Source organism: Camelina sativa, chromosome 15 (genome assembly GCF_000633955.1).
Source record: "Camelina sativa cultivar DH55 chromosome 15, Cs, whole genome shotgun sequence".
NCBI classification, from domain to species: Eukaryota; Viridiplantae; Streptophyta; class Magnoliopsida; order Brassicales; family Brassicaceae; genus Camelina; species Camelina sativa.
Window position 1 is genome coordinate 3,205,382 of NC_025699.1, and position 22,793 is coordinate 3,228,174.

General features: G+C 35.7%; 7 protein-coding genes across 9 annotated transcripts; 3 read left to right on the top strand and 4 right to left on the bottom strand.

The window, feature by feature from the left end:
- LOC104744974 (protein DGCR14-like) lies at positions 117-2,080 on the top strand. Its single transcript, XM_010466117.2, has one exon. It carries the CDS (start codon positions 259-261, stop codon positions 1,771-1,773), a length of 1,515 nt encoding a protein of 504 aa, XP_010464419.1. The 5' UTR covers positions 117-258; the 3' UTR covers positions 1,774-2,080.
- LOC104744975 (thymidine kinase a) lies at positions 2,537-3,930 on the bottom strand. The gene is made up of 4 exons (XM_010466118.1): positions 3,532-3,930; positions 3,288-3,432; positions 3,080-3,201; positions 2,537-2,974 (listed from the first exon to the last, which is right to left on the bottom strand). Exons 1-4 carry the CDS (start codon positions 3,711-3,713, stop codon positions 2,704-2,706), a joined length of 720 nt encoding a protein of 239 aa, XP_010464420.1. The 5' UTR covers positions 3,714-3,930; the 3' UTR covers positions 2,537-2,703.
- LOC104744976 (heterogeneous nuclear ribonucleoprotein 1-like) lies at positions 5,060-8,526 on the top strand. 3 transcript variants are annotated; one of them, XM_010466119.2, is made up of 4 exons: positions 5,060-5,326; positions 5,721-5,980; positions 6,174-7,425; positions 7,837-8,526. In XM_010466119.2, exons 2-4 carry the CDS (start codon positions 5,759-5,761, stop codon positions 7,851-7,853), a joined length of 1,491 nt encoding a protein of 496 aa, XP_010464421.1. In that variant the 5' UTR covers positions 5,060-5,326; positions 5,721-5,758; the 3' UTR covers positions 7,854-8,526. The 3 variants fall into 3 exon arrangements, with proteins under 3 accessions (XP_010464421.1, XP_010464423.1, XP_010464424.1); XM_010466121.2 differs by having other exon boundaries at positions 5,724-5,980; XM_010466122.2 differs by having other exon boundaries at positions 5,067-5,326; positions 7,790-8,526.
- Positions 9,720-11,330, bottom strand: LOC104744977 (polygalacturonase-like). Its single transcript, XM_010466123.1, has 4 exons — positions 11,153-11,330; positions 10,746-11,051; positions 10,114-10,632; positions 9,720-10,021 (listed from the first exon to the last, which is right to left on the bottom strand). The coding sequence occupies exons 1-4, from the start codon at positions 11,261-11,263 to the stop codon at positions 9,767-9,769; spliced, it is 1,191 nt and encodes a 396-aa protein (XP_010464425.1). The 5' UTR covers positions 11,264-11,330; the 3' UTR covers positions 9,720-9,766.
- Positions 12,653-14,594, bottom strand: LOC104744978 (polygalacturonase-like). The gene is made up of 4 exons (XM_010466124.2): positions 14,419-14,594; positions 13,981-14,289; positions 13,382-13,900; positions 12,653-13,125 (listed from the first exon to the last, which is right to left on the bottom strand). Exons 1-4 carry the CDS (start codon positions 14,530-14,532, stop codon positions 12,871-12,873), a joined length of 1,197 nt encoding a protein of 398 aa, XP_010464426.1. The 5' UTR covers positions 14,533-14,594; the 3' UTR covers positions 12,653-12,870.
- On the bottom strand, positions 18,349-20,304 carry LOC104744980 (exopolygalacturonase clone GBGA483-like). The gene is made up of 4 exons (XM_010466126.2): positions 19,970-20,304; positions 19,583-19,891; positions 18,982-19,497; positions 18,349-18,854 (listed from the first exon to the last, which is right to left on the bottom strand). The coding sequence occupies exons 1-4, from the start codon at positions 20,228-20,230 to the stop codon at positions 18,606-18,608; spliced, it is 1,335 nt and encodes a 444-aa protein (XP_010464428.1). The 5' UTR covers positions 20,231-20,304; the 3' UTR covers positions 18,349-18,605.
- Positions 20,349-22,157, top strand: LOC104744979 (U11/U12 small nuclear ribonucleoprotein 25 kDa protein-like). The gene is made up of 5 exons (XM_010466125.2): positions 20,349-20,656; positions 20,757-20,862; positions 20,939-21,038; positions 21,167-21,285; positions 21,746-22,157. The coding sequence occupies exons 1-4, from the start codon at positions 20,470-20,472 to the stop codon at positions 21,260-21,262; spliced, it is 489 nt and encodes a 162-aa protein (XP_010464427.1). The 5' UTR covers positions 20,349-20,469; the 3' UTR covers positions 21,263-21,285; positions 21,746-22,157.

The following is a 22,793-nucleotide window of genomic DNA, read 5'->3' on the forward strand; positions in this document are numbered from 1 at the left end:
ATTTTGATTTCTCACGGGGTTAAAAGTAAGAGGAATCAGAAGTTTAGGTTAAATAGTGTAATATTCCGGAAACTAAAACGCGTTACAATCAGATTGATTAATGAATATATCCTCGCCGACGCAATCATCATCATATCTCTACCATCGTTTTGTTTTTTCTGTGTACCCAAAAAAAAACCAAACAAACCCTAGAGTGTTCGAATTCTCGATAAAGTTTCGTCGGATTCTAAAATCAAATTCGCGTGTTTCTAATTCAAGATGTTTCGCTCGCCTGGCCATTCTCCGCGGCAGATTTCTTCACCATCGCCGTCTTCTTATTCCGATGATACCCTCCGGTCGGCGCCTCGAAGTTCGTCTTCCTCGGAGATCATTCCCAGAAACCCTAGAAAACGAATGAGAGTTCTCGACGAGGACGCGTATGTGGAAGCAATCGAGAAGATCATCGAGCGAGATTACTTTCCAGATATAACTAAGCTTAGGGATCGGCTCGATTGGATCCAGGCTGTGAAAACACGTGACCCGATTCAAATCCGAGACGCCCAGTTGAAGATTATCGAGAGACGTGGGAAGAAGCCTAGTCATCATCATCATGTTGGTGACACGGAGGGTAAAACTCAAACTCCTGGATCTACTTTTTTGAGAAATTTCACTCCTTTAGATGAATTTGATGGTAAAACCCCTAGAACCCCTGGTGTCTCTGGTAGAGAGTTTCCTGTTGTTGATGATGATGGGGATGAAGATATAGATCTTGATTTGTCCTTAGATGAGTTCTTTAGGAGATATACGAGTGAGGATAACGAGAGCTTTTCCAAGATTCTTGAGAAGGTGAATAGGAAGAAGAAGGAGAGGTATGCTTTTCTTCTTGAAGGTGAAAAGGAGGAGGATGGTAAATTGATTGAGGATGTTAAGAGAGATAGGATTACAGATGGTTATGGTACATCTGATCAGCCACCGAGTACTTTAGATAGTTGGAAATATACAGCAAAGAATCTTCTCATGTATCATCCAGCTGATAGGGGTGAGGCTCCCTTAACTGAGGCGGAAAGGGCTGTGAGGTTACTTGGGTTGACTAAGGAGATTGTGAAAGGGAACACTCGTTTTCATGGGAAGACTATGGATTCTAGGCCAAGAGAAGATGGTTCTGTTGAGATTCTCTACACTCCTATCGCTGGTTCTTCACCTATGCATATCTCGGGTAGGGATAGAGACAAATCTAAGAGGTATGATTTGGATGATTTAAGGAAAACTCCAAATCCTTTCTATGCGGAGTCAGATAAAAGGGCAGATAATGGGTATAGTTTTGTTAGAACGCCTTCTCCTGCACCAGGTCTTGATGAATCTCCCTTTATAACGTGGGGTGAGATTGATGGGACACCAATGCGCTTAGATCCTGAGGATACACCTCTTGATATTGGTGGTAGTGCTGATGGACCGCACTACAATATTCCAACTGCACCTGCCAGAGATGTAAGGGCACATTCATTATCAAGGGACGCATCACGAAAACTGAGAGAGAGATCAAACAGTATGTTTAAGAAACCTCCGTTGCCATCTCCTCATCGAAGTGGAAGTGCAAGTCCAAATGTTAGGACACTTTCACCCGCTGCTCAGAAGTTCTTCAGAAAGGCAATAGCTAAATCGTCTTCTACTGTTGATGAGAGCCTCCGTGCAAGTTATCGTGGAGCAAGTCCTGGTGCTGTGACTCCTAAGAGTGTGAGAAGTGTTTCAAGATTTGGCAAAGATGGGACCAGCTCAGAGACAAGGTCACCTTGATGGTGCGAATGTTATGATTGTCTGTTGTTGAATGCTTTGGTGCTCATAGACAAGCTCACCTTGATGGTGCGAATGTTATGATTATATGTTGGTGAATGCTTTGGTGCTCACAGAGGCAACAAAAAGACTTCTTCTTGTACTACATTTAACTTGTGCCCAAGTGCTGTTTTAACACTTTTTAAATGGAATGCTATTTTATCTTTCTGTAATTTTGATTTCCACCGCTGCTCTTTTCTCTTAGGAGCTCCTTTGTGTTCCCAGGCTATTTGATCGCCCTCCGCACTTCAATATTAAAACATCTTCAATCTATCCGATTCAAGCTTCTTTGTAGGTGCCCTCAAGATTGTTCTCTCTTCAACTTTTGATGTTGAAATTATCTGCATTCCCCTCAAGAGGTTGGAATTGGTTGAAGTTAATGAAGTATTTACGTTTCTTTAGACTAGACTGAGGAGACAGAATTGATGCAACCAGAGTTTTAGTCTTCACTTTATGCGGAGACAGAATCGCTGTAACAAGAGTTTCAATCTTCACTTCAGCATGAAGTGGACATAAAAGTCTGGATCCAGGATGAGGATCTGATGAAAGAAAAGATTATGTCACACAGCAAGCTCTCATTATCAGAATTACAAATCCTACTCGAGAAACCAAATGGTCTTGGAAAGTATGAGAGAATTCAGGAACCCGTTAGACCAACTAACAGGTTGTATTTTAACAGTTTAGTGGATATTGCCAGTAGAAAGCATGAAACATGAGCCAGAGGCTATAAAGAAAACACCAAATTTATATTTATGTACAAAAACATCACAAGTGTTTTTCAAAGACAACAACAATAAGGATTGAGAAACCCACACCAGTAAAACAAAACAAGAAGATGAAGAAGAAACTTTCACTATAACATATATATTACTTGTTACATATATCATTGATAGTTTAGATGATAGCAGCAACACAGGATTCAGCTCTAGCCTTGTCAGCAACTTCCAACACTTTCTTGGAAGCTTTCATAACAATATGATTAGTGATGTAATGCTTGCGACAAACAGGCATATAGACATCAGCTCCACCAATAAGCTCGGTTCTGGTATCACAAGTCTTTCTCAAAGTGAAGAAAGCTTTCTGTCCACAAACCTCACACCTTGCAGTTAGCTTTGTTACAGAATCAGCAATTGGTATAACATCAAGTACAGCACCAAAGCTCCTCCTACGTATAGAAAAATATCACATCCACGTTACAAGCCAATCAACAAAATCGGTAAGTGAAAAAATATCAAAATCACATCTTTGAAAAACAGAATCAATCAAGCACCTTAAATAGTCACCGTCAAGGCCTGCAACAATCACAGTTTTGCCATCATCATCAGCGGCTTTGCAACAAAACTCATAAAGATCTCCAAAGAACTGAGCCTCATCAATACCAATCACATCAAGCTGCCAAGAGAAAACACAATCTCAATGCAAATCCTTCACAATTAAGACCAGAATTGAAACCATAGTTATTGTTTTGATTTGTTTACCTTGTTATAAGCATCAAGTCCGAATTTATCAGGAAATGACATGAGATCTGGAAGAGCCCAACAAGGGAATCCAATTCCATCATGTGTCACTACGGAATCTTTGGCGTATCTCGTATCCTTACTCGATTTCAGCATCGCAACACTTCTGCTTTTAACACAAAAAGACCAAATTAATAAAATTTATCTCTAAATTGTAAAATTCGGATCCAAAGATCTGACAAAGTTAAAAAAAGTCAAGTTTTACCTTCCGACGCTGATCTCTGACTTGATTCGGCGGAGAAGAGAGGTCGATTTCCCAGAAAACATAGGACCCATGATAACGTGAACAGCACCGGACCCACGACGTCCCTGGTCGGAAAAAACATCTCCGACGATGTCACTGTCGAGGGTTTTGAGCAAAATCGAAGCTTTGAGTGTCGCCGCCATGGCAGAGGGACTAGTGAGAGTGGAGATGAAGAAAAGAAAAAAAATAGGAGAAAGATTAAAACTTGTTTGTGGGTTTTAGATAGAGAGATGGTGAATAGGTTTGTGGAAGAAATGGATATATAGACGGACGGAGATGTAGAGGTTGAAGAAGGAAGAAGAAAAAGTGTGGGAGAGAAGATTCGTCAAAGATAAGGGTTTTCAAAAAGAAAAAGAATCAAATTTTTTTGAGTGGGCGCCGTTTAAATTTTTTACATCTGGAGGGAAACATTTTTTGAGCCGAATTAAAAAAAAAATTGAATATTGTTCAGAAAGCGTAATATTGGAGAAACAACATTTCGCTGAGATATGTTTAGTTCGATATATATTACATCATTTATATACTCATGTACTTCTCTTGTTTTTTCTGTCAACATGAGTCAACTAAACTACTCTTGTTAAATGAGTCTCTTCTTCTACAAACCCATCATTTTTGTGTTCTTTAAATATGGGCTTAAAGCCCAAAAACTAAAGAGGGTTTTTGTTGGCCCTATGATGATGAACATGTTCACAACCTTCTTCAAGTGTTTTCCATCAGAGTCAGCCACTACTAATAATAATAATAAGCACATAAAATAGTTCATTGCTTCTAGGCTATTTCGAATTTGAAGTAGCAGCAGCAGCACCTTCTTCATGTCTAAAGCTACATATATGTATTTGTCAAAGTGCTTTTCTTCCGATCAGCTAAATGAATGTCCGTTCGAATCAGTAAAAAAGTAGTGTTCCTAAAACCGAAATGGACAATGAACATATGGAGGAGTATATACATTTTCATCACCAGATTACTAGGTTAACTCAATTTGGTGGCGGTAATTAAAAAATAAAATTAAAAAGGAACAGCACTAATTAGGTTTAAATTTTAAAGACAACAAGCTTAAAATCATCCAAATCAACAAGAACTCTCAATTGCAAGAATTAAAACATCCTTAATTGCAAGAATAATACTACTTAATTGCAATTTTTTTTAATTACCTTATAAATGACGCAATCCTAATTTTTGTTTTATTTAGGATATATATATATATAGATAAAAATTCCACTAAAAGATAAAAATCTAAAAATATTCCAAGTTATTAGTAATATATATATTTTTGTAATAACAGTAGTAAAAATTTTGTGTAATAAATTGAAGCTCCGAGTTTTCCTTACAAAAAAAAAAAAAAAGTTTGTTTGTAATGTGGAAAAATAAAAGAATCAGCAAAAAAAATATATATATATGTAAATAGTAAGTAAGAAAATTTCCTTAGAAAACAAAGTAATGTTATAAATATATAAATAGAGACATATCTTCTTCATCTTCTTGCACACAACAACACACCCGAAAAGCCTTTTGTCTTTCTTCTCTCTCTATCATCTCTCCCTTCTCTACCAAATAAAAACTCTCTCTTTCTCTCTCTATAATACATAACTAATATATATACATCATCAAATCAAGAGCGCGTCTCTGCGCGTCGTCAGTATGTTATTATAGAGACGCCATTGAAATTGTGTTAAATCGGGTTTGATTCGCCTATCCTCCTCAGATCTTATTAGTCTTACGAGATTCGGCATCTGGGTTTTATTCTTCTTCTTATTTGGTGGGTTTCTTTTTTTTTTTTTTTTATTAATCTATGTTATGAATCTGCTTTTCATCAATCAATCATCCTTTGATCTGAGATTTCCTCATCTTCTTCTTTTGATTGTTGTTTGTTTGCTTTAATCCGATCAAACTCTTCTGGCAGATAGATTCTCTTAATTGCTATCCCCTTTGATGAAGGATCTGTTGTTTTCTAGATTCAATCCGTTAATCTGATTTACGTTTTTTTGTTGTAAAGATGTTTCCTTTTGATCAGATTTTGAAATCTGTCTGATTGATTCCAATCATAAACCAAACAATTTTAAATAAACTTAAAAACCAAAACTTTTTTTTTTTATTGAGGTTTGATCTGAAAGCAGAACTGATTTGATTTCCTTGTGTGTGTGTGTGTGCAGCAGAGAGATAGAGAGAGAGAGAGAGAGAGAGGAGCAAAATGCAATCGGATAATGGAAAGCTTTTCATCGGTGGGATATCTTGGGACACCAATGAGGAACGCCTCAAGGAGTATTTCAGCAGTTTTGGTGAAGTGATCGAGGCTGTCATCTTGAAAGATCGTACCACTGGTCGTGCTCGTGGCTTCGGTTTTGTTGTCTTTGCTGATCCTTCTGTTGCTGAGATTGTTATCACCGAAAAACATAACATTGATGGCCGTTTGGTAATCTTCCTTCTCTTTCTCCTACAATGTAACTTGTTTTCTAAGCTTCCTTTTCCATTTTAGCATTCCTTGCTTCCCATTTGATACCTGATCAACCACTATTGTAACTGGATCATCACTTTTTGATTGGAGTTTTTTTGAGAAGAAGTTGTGTGGTTTACTTATTATATATATGTTTGATCCTTGGCGGCAGGTTGAAGCTAAGAAAGCTGTTCCCAGAGATGATCAAAACATGGTTAATAGAAGCAACAGCAGCAGCATCCAAGGTTCTCCCGGTGGTCCAGGTCGCACTAGGAAGATTTTTGTTGGAGGCTTACCTTCTTCGGTTACAGAGAGTGATTTCAAGACTTATTTTGAGCAGTTTGGAACAACTACTGATGTGGTTGTTATGTATGATCACAACACACAAAGGCCTAGAGGTTTCGGTTTCATAACCTACGATTCCGAGGAGGCCGTTGAAAAGGTACTGCTCAAGACGTTCCATGAACTAAATGGTAAAATGGTTGAGGTTAAGCGAGCTGTTCCAAAGGAGTTATCTCCAGGTCCAACTCGCAGCCCGCTTGGTGCAGGTTACAGCTACGGGGTTAATAGGGTCAATAACCTCCTTAATGGATATGCTCAAGGGTTTAATCCTGCAGCAGTTGGAGGCTATGGACTTAGGATGGATGGTCGTTTCAGTCCTGTTGGTGCTGGAAGAAGCGGGTTTGCAAGCTTTAATTCTGGCTACGGGATGAATGTGAACTTCGAGCAGGGATTGCCCACAGGGTTCAATGGAGGTACAAACTTCAGTGGCAACGTTGACTATGGCCGAGGAATGAGCCCTTACTACATTGGTAACACAAACCGGTTTGGTCCTGCGGTTGGCTATGAAGGGGGAAATGGAGGAGGAAACTCATCCTTCTTCAGTTCGGTTACACGGAACCTTTGGGGGGGAAACAATGGGGGTCTTAACTATAACAACAACACTACAAACTCAAATTCCAATACATACATGGGAGGATCATCAAGTGGGAACAACACACTTAGTGGTCCATTTGGCAATTCGGGAGTCAATTGGGGTGCTCCTGGAGGAGGTAACAATGCTGTTAGTAATGAGAATGTCAAGTTTGGTTATGGAGGAAACGGTGAATCTGGTTTTGGGTTGGGAACCGGTGGTTATGCAGCAAGAAACCCAGGGGCTAACAAGGCAGTACCATCGTCTTCATTCTCTTCTGCTTCGGCAACCAACAACAGTGGTTACGATGCAGCAGGACTCGCAGAGTTTTATGGGAATGGTGCAGTTTATAGTGATCCCACATGGAGATCACCAACTCCTGAGGCAGAAGGGCCTGCTTCTTTTAGCTATGGGATTGGAGGAGGGGGTCCTTCTTCAGATGTTTCAGCTAGAAGTTCGTCTCCAGGTTATGTTGGCAGTTACAGTGTGAACAAGAGACAATCAAACAGAGGTAATTGAGTTTAGAGTAATCTTTTTGCTTTAACATGTGATTCTATGATTAGATAATGCCATGAGCTAGTTGATAAATAGAATAGGAATGAAACAGAAAACTTGCTTGCATACAGATAGACAAATAGTGGTATAGGGTCTTGAACTACGGTGCATTTCACTCTGTAGCCATTCTGCATCTTTACTGTTATCTAGTTCATCAGTTGTGATCATTTACAGGAGAAAAGATTGTTTATTTCCATGCTTTAGATATGCAGCTGGTGGAACTAGGAAAGTAGTTAAAAATCTTTTTTGTTGCTCACACCAGAATAAGAAACCCATTGCATGGCTGGTTTCTTATAGCTCTGAATTATTTTGTGTTGCAGGAATTGCTACTTAGTACAATCGTTTTTGTTTTACCACGATATTGTAGGCGAGCCATCACGGTGAACGATCTGTGTCTTTTGGCGAATCTTTTAGATTATCTTCTCCTTCATACAAATTATGCCCATGAGGACGAAACTTGATCATATCATCAATCAGCTAGAGCTAACCAGAGAATCCCGCAGATTTTTCTGTCATGGTTTGGTTTTCTAAATTCATTGTTCCTCCTAGGCTATTTCTGCTTTCTTTTTTTCTATTTTTGTTTTCTTTTCTTCTTTCAATGAGGGATAGAAGAAACTGTATCAGTCTCCGGCGAGGCGGGTAATACATAAGAAGAGTTCAAAACCCAAAAAAAAAAACCAAAAAAAAAAAAAAAAAANAAAAAAAAAAAAAATGATCCTTCTTCCTCAGTTTTCTTCATTGTCATGTAATGGTTCTTCTTCTTTTTCTTCTTCTTCTTGGGGGTTATGGTTAAGGTTTGTGTTTTTGAGGCAGATTGTACTAGAGTTTAAGTTTCTTTTGATTTTGTCTCTTTTTTTTAAGTCTTTTGTTTTTGATAGTGTGAGATATGGAAAGAGGATTTAGCCATGTAGGGCTTTCGAGAGAATAAGTCTTTTTATCACTATGAGATTATTTTGTTCTCAAGCTGTTTGTATGTCTTATGCGAACGCAAGCAAAACTCGTTTCTGTTGATGTACTTCTATTTTATAGAAACTATATTTTTATGTTTTCTTCTTGATTTCTCTCTTATTCTATCTTTTCTTTTCTCTTAGTCTCAAATTCTCCTTTTTTCAATGGTAATCTATATACTCGTAATCCATGATGATCCGTGAGCAGTTTTTTCACTAGCTAGTTCTTATGATTATTTGATATTAGGTTGATCTTCCATTTTTGTTATTCTCTCCACGATTTATTGTACCTTAACTGTTTTAACTTTTAAGTTCAAAGATCATTCTGATAATAGATTGCATTAATGCTTCGAAATTAGGTATGTTAACCCAAAAAGAAGAAAGTACAGGTATGTTTACGTAAAGTAAAAGTACTATTATGATATGTGAGTTTTTAAATCCTTGAGTAACATAAGTTAGTGTTAGTCTTCGCATAGAATATGGAATAGGTAAATTGATCCAATGCATCTAGAATCTAGACAATGTATTCGATGAATTGATTTAGTTAATGAGTGAGACGAATAATTTTATTTGGAATTCTTTGCGAGAATATATTTTCGGGATGAAAATAATTTTAGATGAAATTTAACTATTGTCACTATATTAGCTACACCCGCTGCAAACTAAAAACTTCTATCAATGAATCTACATGAAATATTTTATAATCCATGATACGTCTATTAAACATTTTTCAGTTTCCTAAACTCGAGGTCAAAAAAAAAGTTTCCTAAACTGAGACAATTTTACAAAGCAGTAACCAATGAGAGCTTAAGGAGAGCTCATCAGCAACCAATGATTCACAATGTTTAGTTGAGAGACCAAATTAAATTCGAATTGTTTCACTGTTATTTTATTTCAATCATAGTTGATTAAAAAAAAAAAAAATCAACGGGTTAGCAAGATTAGTTTAAGTTTCGGTCCGGATCCTCCTGACTCGTTACAAATATGAAAAACTTAGGAGCCAAGTCAACACTAACCCGTCGTAAACCTAAACCACAACGGAACGGAAGGTTCACTTACACATTATTTACACACCAAAATTTAAAGTGGCTTTTAACGTGAATTTTGACACCAATGATCCGGCTTGTCATTTAGCCGAACCATAGATAGATAATTAATGGGACATTTTAGTACTGACTTATAACTTTCAACAGAGCAAATTAAAAGAAGATTTTTTTATTAAGGTCAAATTGGGCCATATGATGTATTCATATTCTCGAGTTAAATAAAATGAGAGCATACATCATAGACCATAGATTTGGTGTAGAGATAAAAATATTAAATTGAATGAGTGTAAAATAATTTGAGCTTCTACATGTTGGGTGCCTTGGTCACGGGAGCACTGCAAGCTTTAGGGTTCTGAATTCCCGAAAGCTTGGGGCTGACGTTTGAGCACTGGAAAGTGGCTGGACCATCTGCTCCAGTGTATTTAATATCAACGTTTCCAATCTCGACGTTCTGGCACGGATATCCCCTGCTGCAAAGTAGCTTCACCGCGTCCTTGTTCCCTGATGTTCCTCTGATATTCTTGAAGCTTATGTTCACCAACTTAATCGTTGATGGTTTCTGAAAATCACAAAAACAACATTTAAAAAATCAGAATCATGCATTGGAGCTAGATAGAGATCTATCCAAAAATTTATGATGAAGATACATACTTGCTTGTTGCACTGGTTCCAAGGGCAGTACTCTTGGTCAATGAGGATTGGGTTGTTGACGTTCTTGAGGATGATATCCTGGAAATGGATATCGGAGGCGGTGGTGGAGCAAGCTGCAGAAGGCCATGTCTTGATCCTTAGTCCGTTGTCAGTCTGTTGGAGGGTACAGTTGATGATCCTAATGCCGCTAACATCTTGCTCGTGTCCGTACCTTCCAAGGCTTCCGACACTAATTCCGTGTCCCGGACCGCATGTAACTTTCTCGACGTGAAGGTTCTTCATCCCATCTCCGACAGAGATGCAATCGTCTCCGGTGGAGATGAAAGAGTTAAGGATCTTGACTCCGTCACTTCTTCCCAAATGGATCCCATCAGTGTTGGGACTATCTTCTGGGGCAATGATCTTGATGTTATTCATGGTCATGTTCTTTGCTCCCAGGACGTTGATGTGGAAGTTCTTGGCATCAATTGAGGATATGTCTCTGATCTCAGAGTTCAACACGAAATCAAACCTTATGCTCTGTAAAAAAACAGAACAGATAACATCATTAAGGCAAAAGCACATGATAACTTGGTAATTAATAATTTGAAAATCTCAAAGGATGGTGTTAAATTAAAGACAGAAGCACATACGATGGGAAGTTTCTTGCACAGGAAAGTCTTGTGGCAGTTATTGACCCTCCAAGATGCATTACCTTCACCATCGAAGGCTCCACCTCCGTTCAACTTAAACCCATTGATGTTGCCGAAGACGACCCATTTATCCTTGCCTTGGATAGCGTTACCATCAGCTTTGACAGTACCTTGAATGGTGATCTCGATTGGAGCTTTGCATGGACCCCTCATCTCGATCTCACCAAGCTTGAACTCTCCTTTTGGGATCACCACTTTGCTTGGTGAAGGACATTGGCATGCCGCTGTGAATGCTTTCAGAAGTGCCTGCATATCAGTGGAGTGAAACCCCAATTAACGAGTTAATCCCCCAAAAAAAAAAAACTTTGGTTTTGTAGATTGCTTGGAAAGCAAGAAAGGGAACTAACCTGAGTAATATCAGAACCTGACGGTGAACCAATGGGGAATACCGCAGCATTGGCTGAAATTCCCAACAAACAGATAATTAAAATTGTAGAAACTCCAAAGTATGCACCCATCGTTTACCAAAAAAAAATATATATTAAAAAAAAATTACTAAAATTACTATTTATTGTTTTGTTGTGTTTGCTGTAATTTGATTAATCTCATGTTTACATTTATATAGTGTATTGGGTAGAGAGTTGCTAAACTCTAGTTTCGAATTTTTCTCGCCACCTCTAGTTTTTTAGGTTGTTTGATCCATGTTTTCAGGAATTCTGATGTCTAATTTTGTATCTTGGACTAATTAAACGATGAAAACCAAAATGTATACAAAGGGACATTGTCATTAAAAATTGAATTTCTATATAAAGCTTAAAATTTTCAGAAACAAAATTTCTATATAAAGTATAAAATTTTCTAAATGTGGCTACGTTTATAGTTTTGGTAAGGACAATGTAAAAAGACTATTCAACTTTTTCTTATAAAAATGTTAAAATATCTAATCATTATTTTGTAACCCTTTGTTTAACTTGTGTACCCTCCGAACCGTATTTACAATTACATGTATAGAAGTTTTATATTCGTTTTAAACTCTGAAGTTTTCATAGGGCATCCATTTCTAACAACATATAATTTCATAGAAAAAACTAAAGTTATGTATGCATATTTTTATTTAATTTTATACATTGAAAATTAAAAGAATATAATGTTTTGCCAAATAAAATAATTTTTTAATTGAATCAGAAGCATGCTGAATATATATACCTTTTTTGGGTTAAAAAGCATGCTGAAATATTATGTTCATGTACTGATGTACGGACTTGTACACAATATAACCATCTATTTTGTGCATGTAACGTGCCATCATGTGTGATGCGTTTCAAGGCATCAAGTAAAAAAGTACAACAACAATGGTTGCTAGATTTTGGGGGAAGTTCCCAATTTAAGGTTTTATTGTACTTCGACTATCACCAGGTCGTATTTCTACGGTTACTTTTTACCGTCGTCGTCACACGTCCTACACTCGAGCTTTGAACCCGTTTTTTCAGAGACATTCGTTCTTTTTAGTTCGTTGTGTCAGACTAGCTACCTTTTTGTAACACGAATAAACGAATGGTCCAACAACACGTAAATCTCAAAGCATCTTCAAATCGATACGGCGCTTGAATTACACGTACGTGTGTGTGTCAGTGTGTGTAACTGGATAAAAACTGTCAATTTTTTGTTTTGTTTTGATTTTTTTTGCAAAACCATAATTTTATTCTTAATTATAATCCAGAATATTGCAAACTGTTTATTTTATGAATGTCAAAAAGTTTTGACCAAAAAAAAAAAGCTGGTAATGTTCTAAATAATTTACGACTCTTAATGTATATATTAGTATGACATAATATACAGAATAAAAAAAAATTAACGGTGCATATGTTCTATTTTTGTATGCCGAAATATTAGGATTTTAAAAGAAATTCATATGCAAAAAGATATATTGAATCTTTTAGTCTTATTACATCTCTATATGCACACACACATTATATATATGCGTTGGCATCAAACAAAAAAAGTTAAAGAAAATCTTTTACAGCTTTTTAAACGCCTTTGTGACTTTGGAAAAAAAAAAAAATAAGACTGAAGAAAATTGGATGTGAAATTCCTAACTTAATATATGTTGTGAGATTTCTACATTTTACTTAGGTTGGGTCAATACTGGTGGGGTGTTACAAGCCTTTGGGTTCTGAATTCCCACAAGCCTAGGCTTTACATTTGAGCACATGAAAGTGGCTGGACCATCGCGTCCAGTGTACTCAATATTAATGTTTCCAACCACAACGTTCTCACACGGATAACCTTTACTGCACAATAGCTTCACTGCATCCTTGTTTCCTGATGTCCCTCTAATATTGGTGAAGCTTACGTCTATCAGCTTAATGGATGAAGATTTCTGCGAATTATTTACAACACACGTTGGGAATTATAATCATATACTTGTTTTAGAAGAGGATAAATCCAAAGCACAGACTAATTGTAAGGTTTGTCAGTTAAAATTACCACACTGGCTAGCACGGAAATATAGTTTATGGAATTCAATCCCTTTATCCAATTTTGAAAATGTTATATAGTCATATGGTGGCTAAAGTGGGACTCTAGTCTATAGCTATATGATTCAATATTAATGATATTATGATGAAGATACATACTTGCTTGTTGCACTGGTTCCAAGGACAGTACTCCTGGTCGATGAGGATTGGGTTGCTAACGTTTTTAAGGATGATGTCCTCAAAATGAATACCGGAGGCGACGGTGGAGCAAGCCGCGGTGGGCCAAGTCTTGATTCTGAGGCCGTTGTCAGTCTCTTGTACGGTACAGTTGATGACCTTAATGCCCCTAACGTTCTGCTCGTGTGGGTACCTTCCAAGGCTTCCAATACTGATACCGTGTCCAGGACCGCACACGACATTCTTCACGAGAAGATTCACCATCCCGTCCCCGACGGAGATACAGTCATCTCCGGTGGAGATCCTAGAGTTGATGATGCTAACTCCGTCACTTCTTCCCAAGTGGATCCCGTCGGTGTTAGGGCTCTCTGCTGGAGCCAAGATCTTGACGTTGTCAAAGGTCATGTTCATGGCGCCGATCACGTTGACGTGGAAGTTCTTGGAATCCACTGAGGATATGTCTCTTATCTCAGCGTTCGTCACGAAATCAAATCTAATACTCTGCATGTGCAACAGTAAATTACATTACTATATGTAGTTCAGGGCCTAGCATAGTAGCATAAATGTATGGAAACACCTACGATGGGAAGTTTCTTGCAATTGCTAGTCTTGTGACAGTTATTGACCCTCCAAGCTGCGCTACCTTCACCGTCGAAGGTTCCACCTCCGTTCAACTTAAACCCATTAATTTTGCGGAAGACGACCCATTTATCCTTTCCGTGGTGGATGTTACTTCCGTCAGCAAGAAGAGTGCCTAGCAAGTTGATCTCGATTGGAGCTTTGCATGGCCCTGTCATAATGATCTCACAAAGCTTGAACTCTCCTTTTGGGATCACCACCCTGCTCGGTGCCGTACATTGGCATGCCGCTGTGAATGCTTTTAAAAGTGCCTGTATATCGCGCAATGAAACCCTAATTAATTCATGTGTAAGTGAAGTAATAAACAGGCTTTTGATAATGTAACCGTACCTATAGATTGCTTTGGGAGCAAGATATATATGAAACGTAATGGAACTAACCTGAGTGATATCAGAACCTGGAGGAGCATTAACGTTAAACACCTCATGAGCATTGGCTGAAAATCCCACCAGACATAGAACGAAAATTGTAGAAATTCCGATATATGAACCCATTTTTTATTTTTATTTTTTTTTAACTTTTTTCTTTTATATATCTTTAGTTTTTTGTTTTGTTTTTTTTTTTCTGAGAGTTTTACTAACCGTTTGCTGCTTTATATATAATGCCTTGAAAGAGAGATGTTAGCACCATTTTACTCTCTACTTCTCGTTTTTTAGGTTGTTTGAACGCACAAAAAGTTGCGGACCTTGAATTACACGTCACGTATTTTGTATTTTATTAAAATTAGGTGATTATTCGACCTAGACCGCAGGTTTTCTTTTATTTTATTAAAAATTCAAAATCTCATATATTTAATATCTACTTAAACTACAAGATATGTTCATTTAATATCTAAACATACTCTTTAGATCATCGATAATTCAAATTGCAACATTTAAGAGATGTGAAATTTATGTATTGTTTCTAAATCAGTATAATTTACAACCTAATAACAAGGTAATATTACCAAATTATTAGAAAACCTGTATTTTTCAAACAAACTTTCATATTTATATTAATAATATAATTTAGATAATACTCATAATCTCAGGAGAATATTCTATTATGAAACTAAATTCAGCACGACAGGTTTTAAACATCTATTACTCACGGGTTTTGCAAATTCAGCAGGACGAATGCAGATATTGCTCATGTAGTTTTCTAACAGTAAAAAATAGCAAAATTGTTACGGGATAGGCCTATCAATGTAGGTTCCCCCAGCTAGACAATTTAAGTAATCCAATTTGGTTAATCTTTATAACCGATCACTTTGGCTCACATTTGATTCAAATCTATCGTCGTGTCGATCCAAATGTTATGGTGAAATCAATTTTGATCCAAAACCGCAATTATGAGATAGAAAAAACATGACATGTATAGGACGTGGCGAGTTTTTCTGTCCAGAAATAAATATATTATTTTCTCTTTTTTTTTTACTGTAGTTGTTTCTACTAATAAAAAAACATATCTGATCCTACTTTATGACTAAAATAAATAGAATATTATACTGGTATGTGTTTAGACTATAAATGTTAATAATATTTGTTAAAAATATGTTTACAAACATAATTTCACACATGCATAATATATTGTAGACCTGGTAAATAACTTTAATTCTTGAAATCAATCATGTACGTACGTGCGGGTCCGAATTTAGTTTTAATTTTAAATGTCATGTTTTGATGATTTGATCATTGTAATTTTTTTTTGTTCACTAATGCAATTGAAATTAACGTATGAACAGTTATTCTTTATATTGAAGTATTTTCTATCTAACAACCTTTTCAACAATATCATTTACACAAAAGGCATATCATAAGATTCGTTTATAACCTTGTTTCGCTGGAAAAGAAAGAAGCTTTGTTAGATCTTATAGAGACAAAAACTTTTAATAAAACAGAAATCATGAACAAAGCAATATGTCACACAATTAGCTTACTGAGCAATGTTGATTTTATTTGATTTTTTTAAAAAATTGTGTGATCTTCTCCTTTAGAGCTCAATCTTTCTCTTTCATCACAACATCTCTATATAAAATGAAAAAATTCAACTTTAGTTAATAATAATTTTTACAATTAAATATGGACAATGATGAAAGAATCATTAACCTTTGGAATGGAAGATAAAAAGAGGTATCTTTCAAAGTTCACCTTAATTATGGACATGTGGCAGATGTTGGAATGATGATAAAACACTTGTATGGCTGAAAAAAGCTGAAGTTCTAGATATTTGATATATATATGAATAATATTAAAATACAAAAACATTAAAATTTATGCATGCAGAACTACTATGTGATGAATATCACATATATAATAGAAATGATATGAGACTTTGAGCAATACGTAAGATCATATATGAATCAATTTATTTATGTGTGTTAGAAAAATCCGTAAAATTTAACATGATATCAAACCAAATATATGTTGTCTCAACTCTCAACCCGACTCAAAAAGTTTTCAAACGACATAACTTGAAATTGACACAGTCCAAAACTAATTATATCAATTTAATACGAATTAATTAGGCCTATAGTGGACATTGTCGAGATAAATGGATAAATGACTAATCTTCTTTGATTGGTTGGGCTATGATTGATGAATGGGCAATTGTCATAAATACCATTAACATAGGTGGTTTTTATTCTAAAAATATCACAACTTAGTTTTTTTTTCCAAAACTACTATTAAAATGTACTCCCTCTGTATCACAATAGATGATGTTTTAGAATTTTTACATGAATCAAGAATAGCATTTAATGTATAGCAATAAATATATTATTTATTTATAATAACATATTTTTATACTTATTAACCAATAGTATTTCATCAAACTTTTAAATTCTCATTTAATGATTCTTGAAATTTGCAATTTCTTATCATTAATTGATTAAAGTATACAGAAAATCATCCTTTCTGATACAAAATAAAATCCTACAACATCATCTATTCTGATACAGAGGGAGTATTTTTTTCCAAAAATACCAAATAATTGAACTAAAGTTCTAATACTAAAAACTAATTCCTAAATTATAAATACTAAACCCTACCCCTAAAAACTAAACCCTAAAACTAAATTTATCAATCCAAACATAAAAAAATTAATTCTACATTCTTAAAATTCAATTTTTTGTGTTAGTGGTAATTTTGGGAAAAAAACTTTTGTGGTATTTTTGGAAAAAAAAACTAAAATGTGGTATTTTTGGAAAAAAACTTTTTTAATGGTATTTAAAGGAATTTCTCTTGATGAATAACCCACAACGAATGTAAGATCGATCGAACCTTGAACGATGTACATAAAACAAAATGAATATATAGAGTTATTGATTCATTCATTGCCCAAATGTTTTGGTAAAAAATAGAAGTTTTTTTTTTAAAGATACCTTTCCATTAAAACTTGAAAATGGGGAACCAGATTACAACCAGTGGCTCCTACACTGAGACAAACATACACATAAACAGGAAACATAGACCATGGTTAATGAAAAACACGAAACCATGCATGCAACCAAGAAAGTATATGACGGACTAGAGATCCTTTGCTTGAGCGTTAGCGGACCCATATGAGACCTGAGAACGTTCTTTGTTTCCAAAAATAACTGCGAAATATATGTTATTCTTATTATGAAGGGTAATGCGACTTAAGTACAGTCTAACTTAGGTGACTAAAGACACTTCACGTTCATTTTTTTTTTTGTAGAAGGTGGAGATTAGAGAAGTTCATGTTGTTTTTATATCAATTTGGTTCCTTCATACTTTCTTTGTTGGATCAACATGCATGCACTTATACAAGCCAAATTTACCAAAATATTTGAAGCTATTATTCATATTTGGTAGATTATTTCTCTTAATTACTTAAATTTTAAAGGGTACGAAAATAGAGAACTAAACTTTTCGTACTCTGAGAGACGTTGCAAGAATAAGAACAAAAAGAGGCGTACCCCGTGAGGCAGTGACTCTGCCACCCTCTCAAGGGGACACATAGATCTTTATGATTTATCTTTCCCTGAACTTATTATTTCATATGGTTTTGTATGTAAATTTCTTCTTCTTTTTGTGAGATTAACGTTGTTGTTAGGAACTCTTCTTACTTATCAATATGTATGTTTCGTTTATGTGTATATCTTAGCTTTAGGAACTTGGCTTGATGATTTAAAACTGTAATGATAAAAACTGATTACAATAACTCCATATTAATTACTTCTAACTGAACTTTTAAAGAAAATTGAGACGAGATTTTTGCAGCAATTTTCTGTTATATATTCAATTTTATGAAAATTATATCTATATATTAGAGGAAAAAAAAATATGTGAATCTTAGAAGACAAAAACTTAAGATTTAAAATTTATTATTATTTATTAAATATAAATTCAAATACTCGCATATTATGAATCACAAAAATTTTATTATCCAATCATGAGCCACTCTTCAGAGCATAAACTCCAACCATCAAGGGACTATTATCTAGTAATACCATATATATTATTTATACGTTAAAAAAGTATCATCAAAATATTGCAATACTTCTTCATCGCACCCTAACTGATCACCAGATTGGGTGGATGTATGGTGGACAAGCGACTATAATTTAAGGACCTGGTGTAGCGACTTCAGTGCAAGCTTCTGGAATCAACTTTCCTGTGATAACAGGCTTAATGTTAGAACAGGCCGAGACAGCTGGTCCTTCTTTACCATTGTGGACCAAGTTGATGTCAGAGAGGGCAATGTTGGTGCAAGGGCATCCTTTGCTGCACATTAGTTTCACAGCAACCTTTGTTGCTGATGTGCCCTTAATGTTCTTGATGGTCACGTCCGACAATTTTACTTGAGATGGTACCTTCATGCATAGTAATAAAAGAGATGAACTTTAACTTTTTGCTCTATATATAATATTTTATTAAAAAAAAATCTATGAAATTAAAGTAGATATTTTGTGTATTAATTGATTTGATTAGGTTTTTTACCCCAGCTTTGCATTTTCCATGTGGACAATACTCTTGGTCGATGAGAACGGGGGTGCTAACATTGTCCATTGTGATATCTTCGAAAATAATGTTGGAGGCAATACCAGGGGGAGACCCAGGCCATGTCTTGATGCGAACTCCATTGTCAGTGTTCTTGATAGTGCATTTCCTCACGGTGACTCCTCTCACTGGTTGCTCATTAGGGTACAATCCAAGACTTCCAATGGAAATACCATGTCCTGGTCCACATACGACGTTCTCAATAAGGAGATTTTCGGTACCATCTCCAATGGAAACACAGTCATCTCCAGTTCTAATCTTTGCCCCTATCAAGTTAACACCGTTAGACCTTCCGATGTGGATACCATCGGTGTTGAGACTCTCTGCAGGTGCATCAATGCCAATATTCTCAAGAGTTAAGTTCTTGCAGTTGATGATGTTCATGTGGAAAAGTTTGCTGTTTGTGGATGTAATGCCCATAATTTTCGAGTTTGTTAGACCCGTTAATCGGATGTTCTGTTACAAAACCAAGAAATGTAACAAGTTATATATTTGATTAACAAAAACTTATAAAATGTACATACAAATTGAATGTGCTTACGATGGGGAGAGAGTTGCATTTGCCAGTTTTGGCGCAGTCATTGACCTTCCAAGCGAGGGCACCTTGACCATCAAGAATAGCATTGTTCCCATTCAACGTGAAATCACAAACATTGTCAATTTCAATCCATCCCGCATGAGGTTCATTTGCCGCGACCGTAGCTGGAGCCTTTAGATTGCCATTCAATTCCAAAGTGACTGGACCTTTGCATGGACCTTTGAGTGCTAATTTCCCTACCAAATATTCACCTTTTGGCACTACCAGTGTCCCCCCTGCTGCACACACATCTGTCCATGCTTTTGAAAAAGCCTATACATGAATCTATTTGAGTCAGATTCATTGTTAACGCATACAAAATCGAATAATAATACAATATATGGTACGTACGGCACAATCATCAGTTTTCCCATCTGCTTTGGCTCCTAATATTTTAACATCGCAACTTGCTTTTGGTCCACCAGGTACCGCTCCAGGTACTGCTCCAGCTACTTTAGCGCCAACTGCCGTAGCTGCATCTTTTGCTTTATCGCCAACTGCTGTAGCTGCATCTTTTGCTTTATCAACAATTGGTACCGGGTGTGCTGCTACGGTGGCCATAACCACTAGCACTATAAAAAACAACCCATTTGTTATACGAAAACCCTCCATTATTTGTTTTCTTAATTTTTTTAATGGATTTTGTTTTTTTTTTTTTTTCTTCTTTATTCCTTCTTCTCTTTTTGTTTTATGTTTGTTGATGTTTTTTTCCTGAGATTTCAGTGTCCGTTTATATAAGGAGCAAGGGAGATGGCAAACCACAAACTCCTTCGTAGCTAAAAATATTTCCGAGAATTGTGGTGGCTGATCCCTTTGGACTTGGTGCGTTTTCTATTTATGGACTTCTATACATGGATTATGTCAAGACGAAGAAGAAGAGAGAGAAGCTTAAATCGGTTCTGTCTCGTCTCCTTGCCGATCCGATTCTCGCCGACGTTCCGAGGAACCCAACACTTTTCGATGTCGTCACTCTTGTCAGTCTGGAAAAGGGAAGCGCTATGCGTCTCTCCGTCGTCAAGCTCGACGGCTCCTCACTGGGTATATTTACTTGGTTTTGGCGTTTTATCGAACACATGGTGTGCATTGTGAAAAAAATCGTACATGGGTTTCTTTACTTGTTTGCTTTAACCCTTGGCAGATGTAGCCGTCATGAATTCAGCTACTTTGAAAGATCTGAAGCTTTTGATCAAGAAGAAGGTTAACGAAATGGAGCAAGCAAACATGGGTCATCGCCACATTTCTTGGTATATAAATTGTAGCCTTCTCCTTTTAGCTCTTGTCGTCGTAATACAGACAACTTGTTAATTTGGGAATATGCAGGAAGCATGTATGGTCAAACTTTTGTCTTTCGTACAATAATGAGAAGCTGCTTGACGATAATGCTCTTCTTCAAGATGTCGGAGTCCGCAACAATTCTCAGGTTTTGAATTTTAATCACCTCCCCATTTCTAAATTAGAGTTAGTTTTGTTGTTCAACTCTTTTGGGGCATTGACATATATATATATATATATGTATGTTAATCTTGTTTTGTTTGATCATGAATACAGGTGACCTTCATGCCATATGTGATGAAGAAGGGTCGAGGGAGACACTCCAAGAGGAAGAAGCATCGTCTTTTTCGTTCACTCCACAAGACTTCTTAGAACCACCCATTTTTATATGTTTGGTAACTAAAACTAAGTCCCTCATCTTTATTTTTACATGTTAGCATTGTTACATAGCATTATTGGTAGGTTTGCTTCAACTTGGTTTTGTCATTCAAGAATTCAGAATCCTAATAAGACACTAAAGAAGAGATGAAATTGTTTCAAGAGACATTAGGTCTGATATGTTTTTGAAACAAACAAAGTTAAGATTCCCTGTGATGAATATTTTAGTAATCTGGAACGGTGATAAAATGGGGCTCCCTCTCTTGGAATATTTCCATGGAGGTTTTAGAGGAACCATTTTTGTAGATACTTGGCATTTTCTGAGGGTTTCTTATCTTAGCAATGTGAAAGCTGTTCTTCGTCTTACTGTTTTTTGGTAGCCTGAGACATTGCTACACGTCGATTGTTTTTTTTCCCCATTAGTATAGACTATTATAGTTACTTTTGTTCTATTACAATTGGTGGGTTTTTGACCAGGCTGGTGGCTTGAGTAGACATAGTCGTCGTCTCAGAACAATTGAGATCAAAACCAACATATTCTGTGGTTAATCGCACCTTACTCACCAGCATCACAATACGCAGCAATCTACTAGTGGCAACAACGACGCTGATCTTGAGAACCTTATATGGTGTAGTGATACCATCAACACACAAGGGACCCGATCTTTATTGGAAGTTTGAGAGTTGATTTTGAAATTCTCTCTGTATTTGACTGGTTCAGTTTTAGACTCTGTAACTAATAGTTGTGGATAGTTTATAATTATTGGTGGCAATGTGCAAAAAACAGAACAGAAACTGCTACGTTTTCATTATTAATAAACGGGAACCTGAATCTTAATTCAAGATATAATCCCATTATATTATATAATAAAATGGAAGTACATTATTTTTTTTGTAGTTATAAGATTAATTATTTGATTATTTGATAGTAATAAGATTAATTATTTGATAGGTTATTTTAGGTTATATGGTTTGTAATCATTAGTTAAATCTCCATTTCAGATCCTCTAAAAAATATATTCCAAAAAAATAAAATAAAATCTCCACAAAATATTTAATTAATCATATATAGGCATCAAATTTTCAAAAATTAATCATTCTACCGCAGATTAAGAGTGATTTTTGATTATACTAGCAACTATATATCAAATATCAGAAATAATGTTTATTATGATTGATTTGATAAATTTTTAAAAAATTAGGCTAATCCGTGGAACAACCATAAGAAATCTCAAAAAAATTTGAAGTCCTCATATTTAGTATGATTTTATTACATAATGTTTTATTCACAACAACTTTTAAAAATAATTAATAAACTATATTTTATATAAAAATTACAATAGTAATAAAAGGAATTTCAATCCGTGTTAGAGAACGAGTCCTAATCTAGTGCTACTATAATTTATTTCTATTGCATTTCACTTCAGAGATTTGTCTGCAGCTGAAAGTTTTGGTGATCTAGAGCTTAATTATCAATCATTAGATATTACAAGGGCACGGTAATGTACATATCTGAAAGTCAAAC

Coding starts and splice junctions, on each gene's coding strand:
- LOC104744979 (XM_010466125.2), top strand. CDS start 20,470: ATGGATTATGTCAAGACGAAGAAGAAGAGAGAGAAGCTTAAATCGGTT. Junction 20,657..20,756: donor GCTCGACGGCTCCTCACTGG/GTATATTTACTT, acceptor AACCCTTGGCAG/ATGTAGCCGTCATGAATTCA. Junction 21,039..21,166: donor GAGTCCGCAACAATTCTCAG/GTTTTGAATTTT, acceptor TCATGAATACAG/GTGACCTTCATGCCATATGT.
- LOC104744975 (XM_010466118.1), bottom strand. CDS start 3,713: ATGGCGGCGACACTCAAAGCTTCGATTTTGCTCAAAACCCTCGACAGT. Junction 3,433..3,531: donor TCAGAGATCAGCGTCGGAAG/GTAAAACTTGAC, acceptor TGTTAAAAGCAG/AAGTGTTGCGATGCTGAAAT. Junction 2,975..3,079: donor CTTGACGGTGACTATTTAAG/GTGCTTGATTGA, acceptor TTCTATACGTAG/GAGGAGCTTTGGTGCTGTAC.
- LOC104744978 (XM_010466124.2), bottom strand. CDS start 14,532: ATGGGTTCATATATCGGAATTTCTACAATTTTCGTTCTATGTCTGGTG. Junction 14,290..14,418: donor CAGGTTCTGATATCACTCAG/GTTAGTTCCATT, acceptor CGCGATATACAG/GCACTTTTAAAAGCATTCAC. Junction 13,126..13,381: donor GGAACCAGTGCAACAAGCAA/GTATGTATCTTC, acceptor AATAATTCGCAG/AAATCTTCATCCATTAAGCT.
- LOC104744980 (XM_010466126.2), bottom strand. CDS start 20,230: ATGGAGGGTTTTCGTATAACAAATGGGTTGTTTTTTATAGTGCTAGTG. Junction 19,498..19,582: donor AATGCAACTCTCTCCCCATC/GTAAGCACATTC, acceptor GTTTTGTAACAG/AACATCCGATTAACGGGTCT. Junction 18,855..18,981: donor ATGGAAAATGCAAAGCTGGG/GTAAAAAACCTA, acceptor CTATGCATGAAG/GTACCATCTCAAGTAAAATT.
- LOC104744976 (XM_010466119.2), top strand. CDS start 5,759: ATGCAATCGGATAATGGAAAGCTTTTCATCGGTGGGATATCTTGGGAC. Junction 5,981..6,173: donor ATAACATTGATGGCCGTTTG/GTAATCTTCCTT, acceptor CCTTGGCGGCAG/GTTGAAGCTAAGAAAGCTGT.
- LOC104744974 (XM_010466117.2), top strand. CDS start 259: ATGTTTCGCTCGCCTGGCCATTCTCCGCGGCAGATTTCTTCACCATCG.
- LOC104744977 (XM_010466123.1), bottom strand. CDS start 11,263: ATGGGTGCATACTTTGGAGTTTCTACAATTTTAATTATCTGTTTGTTG. Junction 11,052..11,152: donor CAGGTTCTGATATTACTCAG/GTTAGTTCCCTT, acceptor ACTGATATGCAG/GCACTTCTGAAAGCATTCAC. Junction 10,022..10,113: donor GGAACCAGTGCAACAAGCAA/GTATGTATCTTC, acceptor TGTGATTTTCAG/AAACCATCAACGATTAAGTT.